Source organism: Spodoptera frugiperda, chromosome 23 (genome assembly GCF_023101765.2).
Source record: "Spodoptera frugiperda isolate SF20-4 chromosome 23, AGI-APGP_CSIRO_Sfru_2.0, whole genome shotgun sequence".
NCBI lineage: Eukaryota > Metazoa > Arthropoda > Insecta > Lepidoptera > Noctuidae > Spodoptera > Spodoptera frugiperda.
Genome location: NC_064234.1, coordinates 12152304 through 12172534, shown reverse-complemented (window position 1 = coordinate 12172534; position 20231 = coordinate 12152304). Strand labels below are relative to the sequence as shown.

General features: G+C 35.8%; 1 protein-coding gene across 8 annotated transcripts in view; it reads right to left on the bottom strand.

Moving 5' to 3' along the window:
* Positions 1-20231, bottom strand: part of LOC118266652 (disintegrin and metalloproteinase domain-containing protein 11) — a 432988-nt gene that overhangs the window by 405823 nt on the left and 6934 nt on the right. For all 8 annotated transcript variants that reach the window (XM_050703305.1, XM_050703302.1, XM_050703304.1 and 5 more), the window contains exon 2: positions 5339-5397. In XM_050703305.1, coding sequence (XP_050559262.1) covers positions 5339-5369 — 31 coding nt within the window. In that variant the 5' untranslated portion in view covers positions 5370-5397. The remainder of the gene's footprint in view (positions 1-5338; positions 5398-20231) is intronic.

Genomic DNA, 20231 nt, shown 5'->3' with positions numbered 1-20231 from the left:
AATATCTATTACGTAACACTAAATTATTTCAATCTACAAACACAATCACCGCACACATCTGTAACCCCATCACAATCGTAACTGTGACAAAAAGAACATATTAATCAAAGCTAAATAAACTTGACCTACTGTTTTTCACTGTGCCATCTCGATCGAGGCCGGAACAGCCAATCAATCACCAACTGACATAATGACGTCATCCATTATCAATTATTGACAGTACACGGATCGGATGCCGTCCGATTTTCCAAGTTTTATGCCTTACTTCCAACACCCCCCCCCCCCCACTCGCCTCACCCTCGACCCACGGCTCACGATTGATCATAGTTCGAGTGGATTCCTCGCATCCCTAATCTGACTTTGAAAAACTGTTTTTTAGTCTTACCTAAAAGATATTTTTATTAGATTTAATAATGGCTGAGAGAGATACCATCTATTTTGTAGTCGATGACGTGTACATTTATTTTCAGGAGTTTCTTTACTTTAGTTAATAAAATAATGATTTAAAAAATCCCATTATCTTATTAATTTGATCAACATGAGCTCAGAGTCATTTTCGATTCCCTCAAAATACCTAATTGAAACTTTGTTTTCTTGAAGGGGGAAATCATCCAATGACTTCCATCGCCTTGGGTGAGGTAGAAGGGAATGTTAGACCCTTACTGTCTAAAAATCTCCTCGTTCCTACAGGAGTAAGCTTCTGCTTTAAGCCGGATATTTGAATATTAGATACCTGGATCCTAGAATTGTTATAGTAATAGGCTTATCACATAATATGCGAAAACTATTAAAATATGAATAATTTACAACAAACAAACGAAATTAATTAAACTAACTCCTGGTCAAAATGCAAACGGACCTAAGTCCAATTTTAGTAAAATAAATTTCCTTGATACGGCACCCGTTGGGCGCAGAGAGTAAAAAGCTATAAGTTACATTTTGGACTTGAACATATAAGGCACGATGCCAAGAGGACTACTGGTCATCTTTTACAGGCCATTCAGCTTTTGAAAGCACCTTATGTAAGACTTATATTATAGAAGTGGACATTCCAGCTAGAAATTAAACGATTTATCACATTACTACGTCGGGATGTTATTGAACAAGGTAGGTCTATATTTCATGTTTTCTAGTTATGGAACTATTAATGTGTAGACGCCCATCATCATACTCCAACCAACAAATTTTCAGGATAGGTTTTCTACTTTATAACAAAACACTAAAGCTTAAAATCTGTTAAATTTCTTTGACAGATGAGAGAAGCTAACGTCAGTGTTACATTTCTCGTAAACACAAAAATTACTCCTAAATTTTAAACTGACTCACTCTTACACAACTGACATCAAAACAACCTCAAAAAGATATAAACTCCAGCATACTGCAACAACGCAAGTCAGTCCGTCAACCAACCGAATTTATGTACATTAAAGGTGCACAGTTCCAGTTTACGCCGGATTTATCCGGTTCCATCCGCTGCGGGCCAGCCCGAGGCGGTATTTAACACCTCATTCCCGCGGTTGGAACAAGTTAGCGGGGAGTTGCTTACGATCCGACGAATGAAATGTTTGTTGCGAAATTTAAATCTCAACTGGTTAGCTTTTGGGGCTGTATTGGAATGACTTTATGTACGTTTAGTATGCGAAGTGTAATTTGCGAGTTGTCGCTAAATTGGTGACGGTTGAACTTGTTCTGTGGCCGCCATTTTGGTTTTGGTAGTCGTTTGCAGATATTTCGTATACGAGTAAAGGTTTGCTGTTTCATTGTAATCGAAATTTTAATCATTAGATCAATAAATATGTTAATGCATAAAGCCCACACTAAACGAACAAATTACATCAACAACTTCTTAAAATTACCACTCAATGCCTGTGCTTGTGCTTCAAAATTTACTACTGAAATGACAGCAAATGAAGCGCATTTCACCTACTATTACCACTGAATTAAACGCAGTTCCAGAAACTGCAGCGTTTCCAGCAAGCACCTTGAAGCGCTTTATGCTTGAACAGCAACCCTTTGTCTGATTAACGGTCGCCCATATACTCGTATCTATAATGTATGTGGGTACAGCTCGCTACGACCGCTTTGTTCGGAATTAGTAGTGTCAACTATAATTATATGTGAATTCCAAATATTTGTTTCAATAAAAGACATGTTTTTGGAAGTAGTGACATTTTAGTAACTACCTCGTTTGGTATGTTAAGATATGACTGCCGATCACGAGGTCTCAGTAATGATAACTAGAACTTAACAAACTTAAAAGTAGACAATATCTTAGTAGTTGTAATATTTTAACTGAGTAAAAATGACCATAGTCTATCTACGTCGAATTACTAAGTGACAGGATAACAATGTTTTAATTCACTTCTTATCTTCGTAAAAAATGAACATTGGATACCCAAAATATGGTGGTACAAGCGCCAAAGGTTTTATTTTCCTAGAGAACGCCTCAATTGTCAAATTTCTGAAGATTTGACGCAGGCCAAAACTATTTTGTAAGCTAAAAGACTAGATTATTAAAAAAGACACAGAACAGAACTATATATAACATAGTATATAAATGACAATGTACGTTTGCTGTAAAAGGGAATATAATACATAATGGCACGATGCCATCACATCACATCACATCACATCACATGCGATTGATTTTAACGAGCAATGTCTCTTGCATCTATATTCTGATCACAAATACTGGTCACATTCCATTACTATCATGGACTGTCCAACTTGATTGCCTTTGTAACTGGAATATTGTAATGCTGGTAATAGATTCGTACGTCATTTGTATCATTCGTCATTACCCTTCCTTTATACTGGAACGTTGTTGACAATTTCATGATGTAGTCAAAGCACTGGTTTTAATTAATCCACGTACAGACAGTTTGGAAATGCAAAAGAGAATTGTCCGTCAGTGAAACTATGTAGGTACAAAATGTACATTCGTATGGACAAAAACGGGTAGCTGCACAAAGTGAAATATACATAGTACATAGTTGAGGCTGACGTCATTCCATAGATGGCATTCTTTGCCTATCAACTTTATAAATCAGCCTTAAGTTCAAATAGAGAAATCGGCGTAAAAAGGTCTACTTTTAGAAATAGCATTTGAGAAATTACATCATAAATACATCCTTCCTACCATCAGAGTAATATGAAATCAGTTTCCCTGTTTGCACCACTTTAACCTCAATGGGGCCTTGTCCCGAGCTAAAAATAAACGCAATATTCTCACCTTGACCCAAATAATTAAAATATAAGCGAGGTAAAAGTTTTTCCGAAGCCAGTACGTACTCATGCAGGCCGGCGTGAAGCTGCATAACTTATAACTCAAGTACGTCTTCCAAAAAAGCCTAATTTTGAACTGTGGGATGAGAGAGTGCTGACAGGAATAGTCTCTAAAGTTAATGGTGACTTTGTACCATAATTAAATTTTACGTAATAATAGATGCTGTCTTATCTTTATTTATAAATACTTATAGCTTCATTGCTATTGGTCTTTACTTCATTTGAGATACTGTCCTTATTAGTTGGTCCGCACGGATGCAATCGACATATATTCATACAAACTTGGCCTACATAAAATTATTTATTTCTATCACAGATATAGCTATAACAGATCAATCATGCACCTATTTCAGCCACATTCGATCTTCTATCTCACCCGCCACTATTTACACACAAAGACACGACAATAACAGAACCACACCAAAACCTAGTGTCAAAATATTCAGGGCAACGCAACGCTCACAATGGCCGGCGACCATTTCTCTCAACACAATTAATTCACAAGTTTTATCACCGCGCTGCATGTCCCACTAATCCGGGCCCATTGTCCACTATGATACACACAGAGTAGGCTTAACAGCACAATGTCCTCGGTGACAACATTAGCTAACTGAATTAATAGTTTGTCATTGGTTGCAATTAACCTACACTGTGACAGGACGCTTGATGTGCCCTGCTATTGTTTTGAGAGAAGGAGATTAGTGGACGATTCTCTTGGTTTTGTTTGGTAGTGAGAGGAGTGGGATGTAGTGTAAGATCTCAATTATGGCGGTATTGATCTGTATTTCAGCTGTGGTTGGATTTGATTCACTAGCTTGCAACGTCAAATTGATATTACACTTTATCAAGTTTGACCACCCACATTACGCTACATTGATAAAGTTCAAACTGAGAATCAATAATTGGTTTCTCATTTTTTCGAAAACGCCAATATTTCAAACTAAACAGTCTTATACATAAAGTAACAGACAGAAACCAATCGAGACTATAAGGTCCACAATCTTTGAAACCAAAAACTTTATTGCTGCATCCCAAAAATTTTGTTCGCAGTATATTTAATTCAAATCCATAAAACTATTTAATATCTCCAAAATCCCTCAATCAACTTTAGAAAACTCTCATTTATCTAGTTTCATTCCACGAAAGTCGTTCAGTATGCAAGTGGACCAATTGATAACAATAGCAATCGTCTGCATGTTGGCAACACTGGTCAGTGGTCCCTCCACGGGGCGTGTCAGTGCGTAGGCTGTATTTTGTCACTCTTGGATTTGTGCCCGTTTTGCAAAAAGATATTTCGAACAAGTTTTATATTCTATATGGCTGCTACACGTAAAGTTACTAGAAAGTGATAAACTTCTTCAATAGATTTCTACTGTCTGTAGCTTTTAGCTAAAAAAATGTACTCTCTATATTACTTTATTTCAATTGGTATGGAAATAGAATACCATCCCACTTCCTAATTCCTAACACTACCATTAATATAAGAGTGTCAGTAACCTATTACATAAAAAAATCTCAATCACATGAAAATCAATCGTGTTTACACGTCAAATAATACAAATGAAAACAGTATAATGTTAGGAACACATTAGTGGGCCCTACATGCACCCACAATGGGCCCATCCATCAACGTCGAGAAGCCATTGTATTGATAGCTGGGCCCTGCCAGTCCCCCTGCCGCCAAGCCATGCTTCATGGCAAAAAACAGCCATGGATTCATTGTGGCCATGATTGCAAAAAATTATTTGATTTAATCGTGTGTTTATAATGAAATTAGATGCGGTTTAATTTACTGGGTTTTTTATTTTATTTTTATTAGTTTTTTACATATAATTCAAAAAAGGCTATGAATAAATATGCAATAACTTATATAATTTATATTATAATAGGAAACAATTATTTCATTAAACGATTTCAAACATGACACATTTAAAAATTACCACTTTTGCATTAAACATCCACTTTCCTCATGGTCACCCCATAAGGATAATTTTGTAAAAATCTTCTTATCGTCAATACAGTTTAGGAGAATAACATACAAAAACGGACTTACCGGCTTCCGTGATGCCTAAGCTAGACTCCATTAGACTGCCGCATTATTGAAAAAAAATCCTGAAACAAAACAATCATACATTAGCTTCAGAAACATTCGCACTCAGGAACATTTACACTCATTGGTCAGAAACATTAACGTTTTTCTTTCTTTCGTTAGCAAGAAGTTTACGATAGTAGCCTATGTTTGGTAAAAAATGTCCTTGAATTATGTTGAAACTATAAACATAACACTAATAGCTACACACCTTACGGTTTAATTGACAGTACAGTTAAAACTTCAGAGTTAAATGGTAAGTTTTGTAGCACACCTTACGATTTAACTGTGCAGTTTTAACTATACATTTAAATCGTAAGCTGTGTAGGTAATAAGGACCAATGACTTAACTGTACAACGACTTCCGATTTTACAGTTAAATCGTGAGATGTGTAGCATGCATAAAGAAAACTCGGTCCAGGAAGAACCGACATCATCACACATCAAACCAAAAAATCTACTTTATCATCCTTGAAATAGAGGTTACGTCAAACATATAATATATTGCTTTGTATGTTCATACATTGGAGTAAAGGACAATTTGTCCAGACACAGAAATAGACTCCTAGGTCATTTAGTGTCTAAGCCGATCCTCGCTCCTTAAGCTGATTGAATATCTGAACATGCTTTTGAAATAAGACAGGGGTACACCTAAACCTGGTCTGTATGGAAACCTAAATAGTGTCTATGTATACGTATGCTGACCAATGTCTATTTGAATATTGGTATTTTAATGTAATTGATGCTTTGGTTTTAGTAGTTCATTTGAATGTATTTATCTCTAGAATTCGAAAACTTGGTCAATCATGAGTTACTTTAATTATCTAATGACTAGTAAAGTTTATAGGTAAATAAGTATGATCAATATGCGGTTGAATCTTTGAAGATTGTGCAGTAGACTGAATTTGGTCTACTGGTGAGTCCAGATGTCGTTCAAAACCAAATTCAGTACTTTCATTTACTAAGGAAAATGGCCTCTTTGTAAACTTGTGCTGATGCTGAACTTTAAGATACTCATATGAGCTAAGTTCAGTAAGAATTAATCCACTAGGTATAGATATCAAAATGTTCTATAGTCCAGATATATTAATATCACGATAATCCTCGTTGTAATAAGCGTCTTGACTGAGCTACATGAGATGCTGCAGACAGCTAAGCCGATTTCGTATCTATACCGGGATAACACGGCGTCAAAGCTCATTAGACATGTGACGTCACACATACGGTCGCCGATTGAACGCTGTGACGCGGAAAAATTGGATAATTATATGGTGAAATGTGTATTGACCTGTACTGATTACGTGTAAGTGTTCGTTCAGATCATGTAAATGGGTCAACTACTGTTTTTGAAGATTTTTAACCGACTTCAAAAAAAAAGGAGGCTCTAACTTTGACCTGTATGTATGTTTGTGCACCATTACCTCACGTTTGGTTGAACCCATTTTCAGCATAGTAATTCACAGACTTAGCAGAAGGACTTAGAAATATAACCTGATTTTAAAAAATGGAGGCAGTACAGAAATTTAAGGCAGTTCCCTTTAAAAAAACGGTTTTATCGAAAGCTGCTAAAGTCATGAATATATACGAGAATAGCATGTTAAGAAATCCACATAAATATAAGTTTTTACAGATGTAAGCTTACTTTTGTTATATTACAAGTCATAGGAAATAAGGCCATCGATATACAGAAAGGTAAGGGTATTTTTAATCACTTTTAAACATCGGTATTGAAAAGCCCTTTCACAATTGATAATATCTTACACCTCAAATCGAATTGTTACAAGCGCTTCAAAGCAAACAAACCTAACATCAAAAAAAATCATAAAACGTAACTTGGCAAGTACACAGGTAGGCTAGTGTCGGGCATATCATTAGGAAGCCTCCGTTTACAACCTCCACGTGAGCCAGTTACCATCGACTACTTCACTACCACTTTACGACACGTAAAATGTTTAGTTCCTTGGTCCGAAGGAATTTTTGCATGTTTGCATGTGGACGCCATAAATGTACTGTGTTTATGTCTATTTTTACATCTGTTTGACTAAGAACTGCTTGTGATAAGTGTGACTGCTGAGTTAGGGGCTGGTTTGATTAGGAAGTCCAGTAAAGTCGTATTGGGTCATTTTATTTGTGTCCTCTTTGATTGTCTTGAGTTAAACTGGGTCTTGTTTTGGACCAAGCAGTTATGATTTGAAGTTCTAGATTCGATTACTTTTCTTGGGTCTAATCAAAATAATGATATTCTTTAAATATTTCAATCACTACACTAGCTCAATGCGGCTTGGCGATTATAAAACAATAATTAAAAATTATAAGTCCAGGTTGCCTTACGATATTTTCCTCCACCGTTTGTCAGTGATGTTTAAATAATCTTAGAAAGTATATATAAATAGAAAAGAGTCACACAGGTACTTGCCGTTGCTCGATTTCGAACCCATGCCTTGTATGACATTAGTTGTAGCATCTGAAAATGGGCTTTACAAATGGCCCTAAATATGTAACTATCAAACATAACGAATAGGTATACTCTTCGTGATACAAAAAGCAGAATATAAAGTTACATTTATTTTGTCTGGGAATATTGCCAATATTATAGAACGTCTAATGTACGATCATCGGTTATGGGCGAACTATTTAATATTCATCAGCTCTCGACACAAGCACAATAAAAACAGTAAGATACTGAGCCCGCGACCACGTCCCGCCATTTATGAAACGCTATGAACTTAACACTTTACTGCACACTTCTAGAAACATCTATGCATTTTGTATTAAAAGAGAAGCTCAATAAAATTGCCGACTCGTACATTTACTTGGGAATAAGTACCTGTTCTCGTTTTAAAAGGTAAAATGTAGTAGCTGCAATATAAAGTTTCAATATTCTATACTTTTTTGCTTGTATGCTATATGTAACTTAATTCGTTACATTAAGCTTTACCGTCACTTTGTCACAACTTATGAAGTTACGTTGAACTTTAAATACTCCGTTATTGTCCTTTGTACTGTGAATTAATTCTATAGTAAAACTCCAATAAGAGTCGAAGTAACTTCTTTTTATGAAGGGAGTTAAAAAACACGGTAGCAATCCAAAAAGTATGTCACCAAATACATATCACAAATCGTCCGTCACGAAATTGATCACATGACGATCTCTCAAACCTAGACCCACAATTTAGAAGAATATATGTATAAAGTACTATAGTAAAGATATCTTCAGGCCAGTAGAGACATCTGATCCTCCATAATTTTACGACGCCCGTAAACTTACTGCGACGAGTGCATATCGACGCTGCATTTTACGACATCGGCGGCTATTCGGTTTCTGTCCAAATGTTGAAAATAAGGTCACATTACTAAGCTTATTGGCGGTTTCTGTGTGATAATCAAGACATACTTTTTTATTGTTGGTATATTTTTAAGAGAGTCTTATTAACGCTAAGGATTCTCAATGATCAACTCTATTATGGCAAATACCTATTACGTCACGCCTCTATGCATTTGAGCTTTAGTTAAAAGTGTATATATTTATCACCAGCATATCAAATAATGTGTTTATGGAAATAATTTACTTAGAGATGAGGTTTCATTTTTTTATTATTAAAAATGCTCAAAAGTAAAACTTAAACTTACTTGTGAAATTAAAACATAAACGATCATTAGCAAACATTTTATTTTTCAAGAATTATAACCTAAATCAAAGAATTTTCAACTCTCGCCCTATTAACTTTAAAACTCAAAATGTCTCCAAGATTCCCGCTAGCGCACGGTACATAAAACAAACAGGGTGTTGTAGAGAGCCCCTATATTGTTTTCAGCTGTGACTGGCTGCTTGATTGATCGGTTCCGTGCCGCGGGACATGGACCGATGGGGGTTGGATGCGGCAATTTAATTAACTGATATAGATACTTTAGTTTGTTGAATTAAATTTTATTATCTGTTTCATTTTCTGAGTGCTCTTTTATTCATGCAGTTTTTGTGTACGCTATACTGGCTGTAATAGTAAATAGTACTAGTAAAGAACGATGATGACAAATTTCAAGAACTATGAAGTGTATAAATACAATTATCTTTCTACGCTAGTTAATTAGAAAATGAAGGAAAAACAATTGGAAATTACTCATAAAAGGACAGCAATATGAACTAAAAAATAACACATCATATAGGAAAACTAGGCTTCCTCTCTACCATTTTGCATTTTACTCAATCCTTTAAAAAAAACTAATTTTATAGCCAATGTAAAATATCGAGAACGTATCTACTTCATAGTATTTCCAAAGTAACAAGCAGTGAGAAACAATAATGTCAAAAATGAATTTCCTGAAATTTTCAGCGACGGGCCTCCAAACTGCCAGCGACATTGTTATTGGCCTTTCAGCTTTCAATTTCCGCTCGTTTATACACAACGCAGCTTCCTTAATGTAGAAATAATATTATAATTTGTATTAAACAGCATTTTCTTATACTGTTATCAATTTTAATGATATTGATGAAAATGTAGAAAGAATTCCCAGGAACTATTTGTATGGGAGCAATATTATGCTTATAAAGCAATATTCTATATTCATAAAGAGTGCTTTTAAAGTGCTATGGCAATGATACTAAAAATAAATGCTTTCAAGCAACAACGAAGAGGCTAGCTAGGCATTCAACGTTATACTATACAAAATATATAGTTATTTTCTTAAAAGAAAAGTGTTACCCTTATTCCAAGAACACGACACCTTGTATAGTCATCACAACCGCACACATATCCTACACCAATATATTCAATCTATTTGTCAAACCAAACAAACAAAACCGTAGCTCAATCAACAATTAAATTGTCATGTCCACATTTCCTACATCGGTGGGAATAGCAAGAAGACAGGCGCCACCGCGGAACATCCTCTGTTTATCTAGCCAGCACAAGCAGGTTTATTGATCCGGTAGTAGGGACACACGGCTCAAAACAAACACCCTGTAACGTTAGTCTCACGTTGATAACGTAACTTAATTGATTTCGACAAGATAGATTGCGCTTTTGAAATTATTGGGCGGAGGGTATTTGTGGTGCGCGAGGTTTGTGAGTGTCACGCTGTATTGGAGTTACCTGGTGTGAATTTTGTATATGACAAAAAATATTAGTAAGTACAAATAATTTTAACCCACAAAAAAGTATTTTTTCTACGCCATGCTTAATCTAGTACAACACAATATTTTCCACGAAACAGCAAGTCTTTGTTTAATCAAAAAATTTCGGCAAACAAATAGCAAATACGGGAGCAACAGCAAAGAGAACAAGCCTAATACTACAGACGGCAAAAAGCCAGAGTGACGGGGAAGGGCACTGTAAAAAGTCACTGTTCCTGCAAGCCCGCCTGTTATGAACAAACGAAGGAACATTGGGGCATTTTAGGGCGGTTTTTTTACGCTTTTAGGCGTCAACGCCCGAGTTTGAGCCTGCTAAAACAGCTTTGCAGCTCCCTCTGTGAAACGCAGTTATTTGTATCGGTCGGCGACTGTCTAATTTTTGGAAAAATGCAGCGCTTTTGACAGTCTCTTGCTTTGTCTGCCCTTTTTGGTTTTTCTGCAAAACGTGATGAAGGCAGCTTTGATGAATATAGCTTGGAAATGTATGGGAATGTTACGGATGATATTAAATCTTCTGCGTCATTTTTAGTTGATGAATTTAGTTTTATTTATAAGAAAAGTCATTTTAAATCCTTTGAGCTAAGACCTAATGTTTAAACTCTTTTAAAATATCCTTATTAATAACTCTGCCACCCTTTCTTCTCAGAAACTGGGTTATAAGTTTCCAAGTTTATATCTATTCATCATAATTAATTTAACCTAACATCTGCAATTCCCTGAAAGACACAGGCACACAAACGATACTCTCACTTTCAGCCAGTTACGTTGTTATCAAGCAGCGAGCCTATTCCCAAACACCAGGAACAATTCATTACTATTATCATTAATTTTAGAAAATTCACAATTTAACCTTGTCCAACTATAAGTGGGTTAATAAAATTTTATCAATAATTTAATTATACGGAATATTACAATAATTAACGTTGAAAGTTTTAATAAATTGATGCACGCATAATGATTTTATAAATTGATTACTATTTAATTATCCTAATTAATATTTTATTTAACGTGAACAATTTTAGCGCGCTTTACACGCCATTTTGTTTGTCCACAGATAAAATATTGAATACGGGCATATACACAACATGTTGTGTTTACATTGAACAAATATAAAATGCGATTGCCTTCATAGATATCACTTATAATTAGTTGTTTGGCTTTCAATTTCGTTGTAATGATTGGTGCTCGTGTATCGATTATAACTCTAAGGCCACCATTTATATATAATATTTTTTATAAAATCGTAATGCCACGTGGCAAGCCATACTATTGAGTAGCTATTAGATTTTAGATTCGTTTACCGTGTTAGAAAATATATCTTATTGTAGATAATGTCTATAATATTATGTATATGTAGGTAAATTCGTTTACCGCGGTATGGATGCTATGCTACTGTTACATAGGTTTTAATATGTATGCAACTATTCTGTTCTATAATGGGTATCAAAGTACCTATATTAAGGGTACGTTAGGATCTTTTCTCTCTCTCTTTATCACTATTCTCCTTACTTCGTGAGCTTGTAATTGAACGCAAAAGAAAACTTAAACGCAAACGCAAACGTAAACGCAAACCGCGGACGTCACTCGTCATCTACTAAACACTCCATAAATAATTCAATTGCCACATTAACATGAATAAAACTTTAAGTAATATTTATTCTTCCCGTCCAAGCCTCATTCTGTAACTCCTCAACTTCTTAGCAAAGATAATATTTCTTTTTTTATCTTTTACATATTAATGCGACGGTTGCCGCTATGGCTTTGCTTTGATTCGAGTCTTATTTTATAATTCACTTTTCTAAGTCTGTAATCGGTCATGTGAAATGTTCTAGAACCTTCAAGCATGATTTTATTACATTTTTCAAAATAATACTTAAATGGAGATAGTAAAAATGTCCAATCATAGAACGCCTATTCAGTCAATATTTTTCATTATTTAGAGCGAAGTTTTATTTAGATTTTCGATTACGAAGTACTAACACTGTTGAAGCTAACCTGATGTAGCCATACAGCCATGATGAGATTTCGATTTGACAGAGATGTAGGGAGCAAAATTCTCCCCAATCGTTTATTATCACGACGAAATGTTATGAATCCTATTGCAAATTCCAGAATATTAGAAGTAAGTATGCTGTCAAATAAACAGAACAGGAACTCAAGTGAAAAAAAGGCAAAACACCTTCACGACAAAGTAAATGACAAAACAAAATAGATGCAAGACAATATCACGTAGAGAAGGAAACTAAAATCGTTTTGCATATACGCAAATTGAATCAATTTTTCGTACAAAATTGTGCGCTCCCCAAGTGAGGGCGAGCGAATTTTATGTAAAGCCGTCTCAGGGCGCCCGACAAATCGTTGCGATCAATCGCGATCTTGAACGATTCATTGCACGATTTAGAATCGCAGTCAAATCGCTGAGCGATAACTGTCGGGGGGAATTATTACGAATTGAATGAACAGGAATGTGATTGTGAATGAAATATGAACGGGGCAGAGACGAGTGAGACAACCGACTGTCTGTGTGTGTAAATATAAATAAACTATATTGGTTGATAGCTTTATTGATGTATCGCTTTGGTGATTGGCCTTCAACCTCGGACCATGTCCAAGAAACTATTTCTTATGGTTTGTTTTTCTTTTACTCTCAAATTACCCAGTTCTTATAAAGTACTTCCAAATACCTATATTATCTATTTCGCTTGTTTTCCAATTCAGAGAGCATTAGTGAAAAGTGTAGTAACGAAATTGAGACATGATATAACCATCATACAGGTTAAAATCATCTGCACTCTTACAAACTATAGAAGATATTACAGTATATTATAAGATAGTAAGACACATATATACACACACTTGGATATTTTAAATGAACAAAGGCTTCAACCGAATAGATTTCGATTGTCGACAATCAAAGCGATCTGCGATCTAGTGCAGGAATTGTATTAATTATCCAGAGAACGGTAGTGTGCTGTGTTGCAAGTTTAATGGATGCCTCGCCGACAGCGCTAGTGTGGATTGGTGACTTGTCTCATTGTAAAAGTTTCAAGAGATTAGGAACAAATATAATTTTTTAATACTAATCAATTAAAGATGATGATTTTGTAGGAGTGTTCTTGATGGAGTAGATACCTAATCATTGAAATAGTAACTAAAATATTTTGGCACAATAAATATAACGTTTGTAATTCACTTCCAATGCATGTCTGTACTGTAGTTTTAACAAGTGAATGCATTGTGTATCATAGACAATGAAGAGTTTTAACAGGGATCAAAATACAAAACAACATGTAATGCCGAATTTCAGAAATGAAATTCATGTCCAAAATGAACTAAATACGAGTTACTAAATAACCCTCTAGTTTATGTTTAAATGATACTCAAACTTCCTAAATCGACTCAACTGGTTACTGGTTACTATTTCGATATAATATTTAGCTCGAATTTCTAGAATCTGTAACTACGTTGACCATAACTTGAACTGTCTGCGCGTTATGGCACCAGATAGCTCCTCCTCCTATAACTTCCTCAAAGCATCTCAAATCAGAACGAGCAACGTATTTTATATCACTCCTCTTTAACGATTACGACTATAGTAAAACACTCGATGCGACTTCTGCTACAAATGAATAGCTATTTTATTTCCTAGCTGTTACAGTGTAAAATCGAATGTAGATGCAATTAAGACGTTGCTTTGAACATTGTTGTCTTACTTTTAAGCGATGCTTTTAACTTTCATAAATCCCTTAAGATAGTCGTGACGTCAAACGATCCTCTATAAAAGCGTACTTAGTACATCGCCGCCATTTTATATCGAGGCCCAGATATGAATGTAGGCAGCCTATAACAGTGTGCACCCCGCCTAACTCGATTGTACCGCAACCTTTCAGATCCATTATCAACGACAGTACGTTACAACTTCAAGGCGAGCATCGCTCGAGGGCCGCCTTATCAGACAACCTCTTCGACGAATCCAGAATCAATGGGCCTCCCCCCGCCCCCGCTACGTTGATACAATGTAACAGTGTAGAGGGGGAGCGCGGTGTTGCGAAGGTCATTTTAAATTGGTCGGTTGTCGAGTGGATTCTTCGCCGCGGACCTATCCCGGGCGACGGATTGAAGGGAAAGTGTCGTGTAAAAGGCAGAACGGTGATGCTGGGCCACGCGGCCACTCGTTCGGCTCTTATCAGGTTTGGAGTTTAGAAAAATGGCCGCTGTTTTGTGAAGATGAAGGGCAGAGTTTGTTATGGGCTGGGGGTGACTACAAACCTGCTTAGCATTTCTTTTAATATCTCACGTACTTCAAATCAGAATCATCACCTCATACACGAATACATCAAAAACTACATTGAATAGTTACTACATCACTTTTTAAGTCACATACGAAAACGACACGTGTCTTACAAACAACCATTTGACATGTCCCAAACCTCTAATATCACATTTTCATGTTCAAAACAAAACTAGAAAACATACAAGTAATGTCATGTGACAAACATTATAGAGGAAAAATGCAAAAGTCGAGCGACATCGGGGCCTCGCACGTCGCATACAATCACAGGCAGCACGTGCCCAAATATTGTGTATGAGAATATTTCAGCGACGGAAGCCTTCCTGAAGCAAATAAATACCACCCACTGCTCGCTCCTGAAAGAACTCGGGAAGTCTTTGAACACCTTCAATTTAGAGCCTTGTTACAAACATACGTACCTAAGTGTATCGTTAAAACTTCAATGGGTTTCTACTTGGGTTCTAGGAAATGGATTTTACTGTTTTATAGTATTTACTTAATGTCACATCACAGCATTTATATCTTGAAGGGGTAGACAGTAGTGTAGTACTGTAACTCATTCACCTTTTATCAGTTATAGTTATGTAATTTTTCATAATGAATGACTTACTGGTTGCCGATGTAGTACGCAGATCACACGAAGGGCTGCTATAGGACTACTATAGGGCTGTAGTCAGACAATGAATAAATTAAAAATGTTAATTTAGGCAAAATCTTTCACAGATTAACTGAAAAAAATCTCCCTACCAAACTTTCAGTAATTTAAACTTTTACTCATTAAACTGCCGTTCAGTGTACACTGGAATCAATTTATTAACGCGCCTAGTTACCAGCGAAGTTCATCAGTAATTCACGCATTTAGATGGCGTAATGATAGAGATCGCAGGTTAAACTGCTTGCCAATTACTTATCAATTAACCGTTACTATGATTTATTCGTTTCCAGAGCAAGTACGTGGCTGTATATTAATTAATATTTTAGTAGCGATCGAAATGCTCCCTCATATTGTTGGTGAAATGATTAATTACTTAAGTTCGCTGAGGGTGGCGCACTGTGTAGGTACTGTTAAGAAATTTTTAAATTGTATTTTGGCGATATTTTATGTAGCAGTCGTTATTGATTCTGATTGGATTTTTTATGTTCAAAGTAGTATTTTGTGTCTTCTAAAACATTTTGCACACTTTTATATGGTTTGTGTTTGAAGGTATACTAACATCGAGCTTAGGATCAAAAAGATTTACGCTTGCAACGGCTAAAGAATCACACATCGCAATGAAACTCCTCAAGCGTTTCAGCACAAAGCCTTTTGCCATTCACCTCAAAGCGTCGCAACGCTAGCCATTCTGAATTCATGGCCACTATTACTGCTGATACAGCCACGTCCAATCTCGGATTCACGACCCATAACGAAACACATTGAGAACTATCGTGGAAAAATTTTAACCGCTCTTGAAAAATTCTTATAATATCTTTATAATAGTTTATGATATAAAAGTTTCGATTGCATTCTTTAGCTTTAAAATCGAATATCCAGTTGAAAAGTTTTAGTGAAAGTCACTGTTTATTTACAGGGCATACTGAAACTGAGTACAAATAACTAGAGCCTAATTTTAATGTGGAAGATTGAGAGGGTGATAATGAAATGATATGAAAGAGGAAGTAGTTTGTGATAAGACAACTTCCGATAGCAAAGTAATGAAAAAAGAGATAACACCACTTCTCAGTACCTAATTTTCTTTCTTTATTGTCAAAAAGCAGATGGCAGTAGCTTCATTTAAAGTCAATAACGATCCAAACTTGGTTTGGGTAGAGACAGACAACTTACCACTTAGTACTAATATTACTGTGGAACAAATTACAACAATATTCAGATATGAAAGTTAGACGATAAACAAAGGCAGTTTATTATAAATTCACAATGAATTAATTGATATCCTATGGAAAGGTGTCCCCGGAGCCCTGAGGCTCTAATACTGCTAATTGTGTTGTATACTTCATTGAAAATGTTTCATGAAATGGTTATTGACATTTATCTAGTAGTAGCTCTTTGATATAATATTTTAAAGTGTGACTATTGAGTACACTCTTCTAAAAGATGGTTTTAAATTTTGCTCATGAGATGGCGGTCGAACATGATGATTGTGGTGATGATGAGGATGACGATAACGGGTACAGTCTTTTCTATTTTCAATTTACTTGGCATTAACTTTGACTAACTGACTTCAAGTCTTTGTATAAGTTGTTCATAGTTAACCGTGCTCCATCGTCGACTACATTATTGCTTACCACCAGACAAGATGGTGAGGTTGGGTTGGGAGCACCTCCTGTACCACGAAACCCAGCTTTTGTTTCTCACTTTGAGATTATTTATTTAAACAAATGAGATTAATAGTAGATTATTAAAAATGTAAGCAAAATGATTATGCCTAATATTCTAAATATATAAAATGTTTCATGTAGAAAGCCTCTGTCTATCAATTCAGACGCAATAAAGCGTATTTCGTTATTACATTTCATTACCTCCAAGTGATCACCAAACGACGAATAAATTCATGTGAAATTATCTGCTAACTAATTAAGTGGAAACCTTCAATAATGAGATCGGCTCTAAACCAAATGACATTCATTCGACTAACAGACATCAACACTTCATTAAACTGTTTATAAATTGTTAAATGTACGAGTACACTGAACTCCATTCGAATTAAAACAAAACTAAACGCAATCAATATTAATTACTTTATTTAAATACAAAGTAGGCTCCCACTCTATCTCCGTCTCTCTTCCTCTCCTCATTTACATTCTCCTCACTACAGTCCCATTTCCTTATTAATCGCGTAAATTAAACGATGAATAATAATTATTCAAATTAGTAAAACTAAATGCTACAATTTAATGCAATAAACAATGGTATAACTATAAAATATTCCTCACTATGCTATATATCAAATGCTGGGATATCGTAAAACCAGGTTTTCACGTTAATTAAGCCATATCTTAATTTGTTTAAGCTTCTGCTATGAGTGTTTACTATTTTTGTTCTTATAAAGTTGGATTTTGAACCGTTTTTTGGCCAATTTGCATGCACTGTGCAGTTTATTCTGAGGTCGAGACAGTCGTTACAGATCGCTGTACTTTCCAAAAGTTAATCCAGTATAATATGTCTGCGACAGCAATTTTTAAGTAAATCTTATATTAAAACGGTTTGATGACACGCATAAAATAAAATAGCGTTTTAACTGTAAGCATTTTCGCACGGTTTGTTATTTAGTGGAGTATCGCGTGACGCTGAACGTAAAGAAACAATTTAATTGCAATCATAATCACTTTATTTCAATGTTTCACACACAAGTTTGCATGTTAGACATCAATAAACACTGAGTTGACACTCACTTTTTCACCGCAAGGGAATCGTCGTAGCCTTGTCGTAGCCATGTCGTAGCCGCGTAGCGTGTTACATGCCCGCTACGAAATAATCGTCTAATCGCTACGTGTGCTACGACATTCGTAGCGTGACCTTGGTCTACGCTCATTCACATATTTACGTTTTTATTATGAGTGTCTATACTGAAGGGTTTGATTCCATACATACTTTTACTCCTGTAGTTGTAAAAGCATAATCATATGATTTAAATTTATATGTGACTGTTACTAATCCTATATCTACACGATACATTTCGGTTATAATAAGATGAAAGAAAAATTATATAAACTATTTATATGGTGTACGATATAATAAGAGTATACCATCCACGCCCACTTCCCAATACCACCTCAGACCAAAGAATGATTAAAGCCTCGATACAAAAAGTCGATTGCCTTTGACCTGCAACCTTAACTGCAGAAATCAGGGGCGAGCCACTAAAATTAGTGACGACATCATCTATATTTAGAGTGGCAACACTCGCGACTTGCGGTGAAAGTGAAGCCGTGACCTGATGCCTACAAATACACAAGGTCTGGGCTATTATACTACATTGTTACCTTCTTAGTTCGTTGAGAAGTTTTCATCATGAAATCTTCACTAGATACACATTTATATAGTTTAATTATAGTAATTGATCACCCTAGAAACTATACAATAATCATAACCAGATCAATTGTCAAGTTTGAGAACGTGTACATAGGTGCTCTCATGTATTTTAAACTATGCTCTCTTCCGAAGATTTAAGCGTAAGGAAGAGGATCGAATTAAGACCTCATCTACATCAGAATAAAAATTGTCCTGAAAAGACAACAAGACTGATGATGATAAGTCTCAAAATCAAAACAGCATCACAATGAATACCTCTTTCTTCCTATTATCAAACTAGTAAACGGAATAGTGAATGGAACCCAGTTGAAGGCTAACCTGTATTACTAAATCCGTCGACTTTCAGTGAAAGTACAGCCGTGAACTGCAACGGCTATTTATAACAGCAAACAGAGTCATGTACACGAACGTTCAGGCTTTTAAGTTATAAGCCGCTTTTTCAGCACTGAAAGTGTTGATGTTCAGGATACTGGACGCCTCTCGTAGCATCATCACACAATGACTACCCACTGAACGTCATCAGATGATCCCTGTTTCGGAGTTACCTGTTACAGTTTTTTGTTTGTTACTGTGCAAGCATAATTGTGTACCTCAGTGGAATTTCACGAATCACTCATTTTAGATCAGGTTCAAATTGAACGCAGAACGTATTCTACACCCACTATCATAAATAAAACGACGCTTAATCAGTAAAGGTAGTTTCCGCATCAGAATTAAAAATTGTACAAAAAATAAACAAGTCACACATAAAATAAATCGTAACCACCAAAAAAATTTAGTCACGTTAATTTCCTGTCCAACAACCGACTAAAATAAATACCATATACCTACATTACCTATGACATTTTCACAAAACAAATGTTCCGAACGTAGGTTTGACAGTAAATGCACCCACGATAAAATACGAAACAACAAAAATGTTATCCAGCTTTTGTTCGGCTCGATGCAAAGCCTAGAAAAAAATGAGGTTGTACGTCAAACTAACTTGAAACTCGTAATTACACAATCCTACATGACGTATTACAATCTGATGTCAAACCCTGACCACGTAACTCAAACTGAAATAGGAGCGCAGGGCGTGCACAGCGGCCCGCCCGCGGTCTATTTCCGGCCGTGACGTCACTTCCCACACCCCCAGTGACGCAAGCTAGCTGAAACTTTTTAATTTTTTTTTTTTCAAACGCGTCTGGCATTGGCGTGCGGTGATGCGGTCGTAAGGTTCCTACCGATACGTAACCTACATCACTTGACGTTTCCCTCGATAGTTTGCGACTTTGATAAGCTTGATTAAATGGTTTGTGTTTTTGACAGGTCGGGTAAAAAATGTAGGTCTCTCTTATTGTTGTATAAGTGGTAGAGGAGAAGTCAAAATCCTCTATCGTAGATGGCTATAAGAAAACAC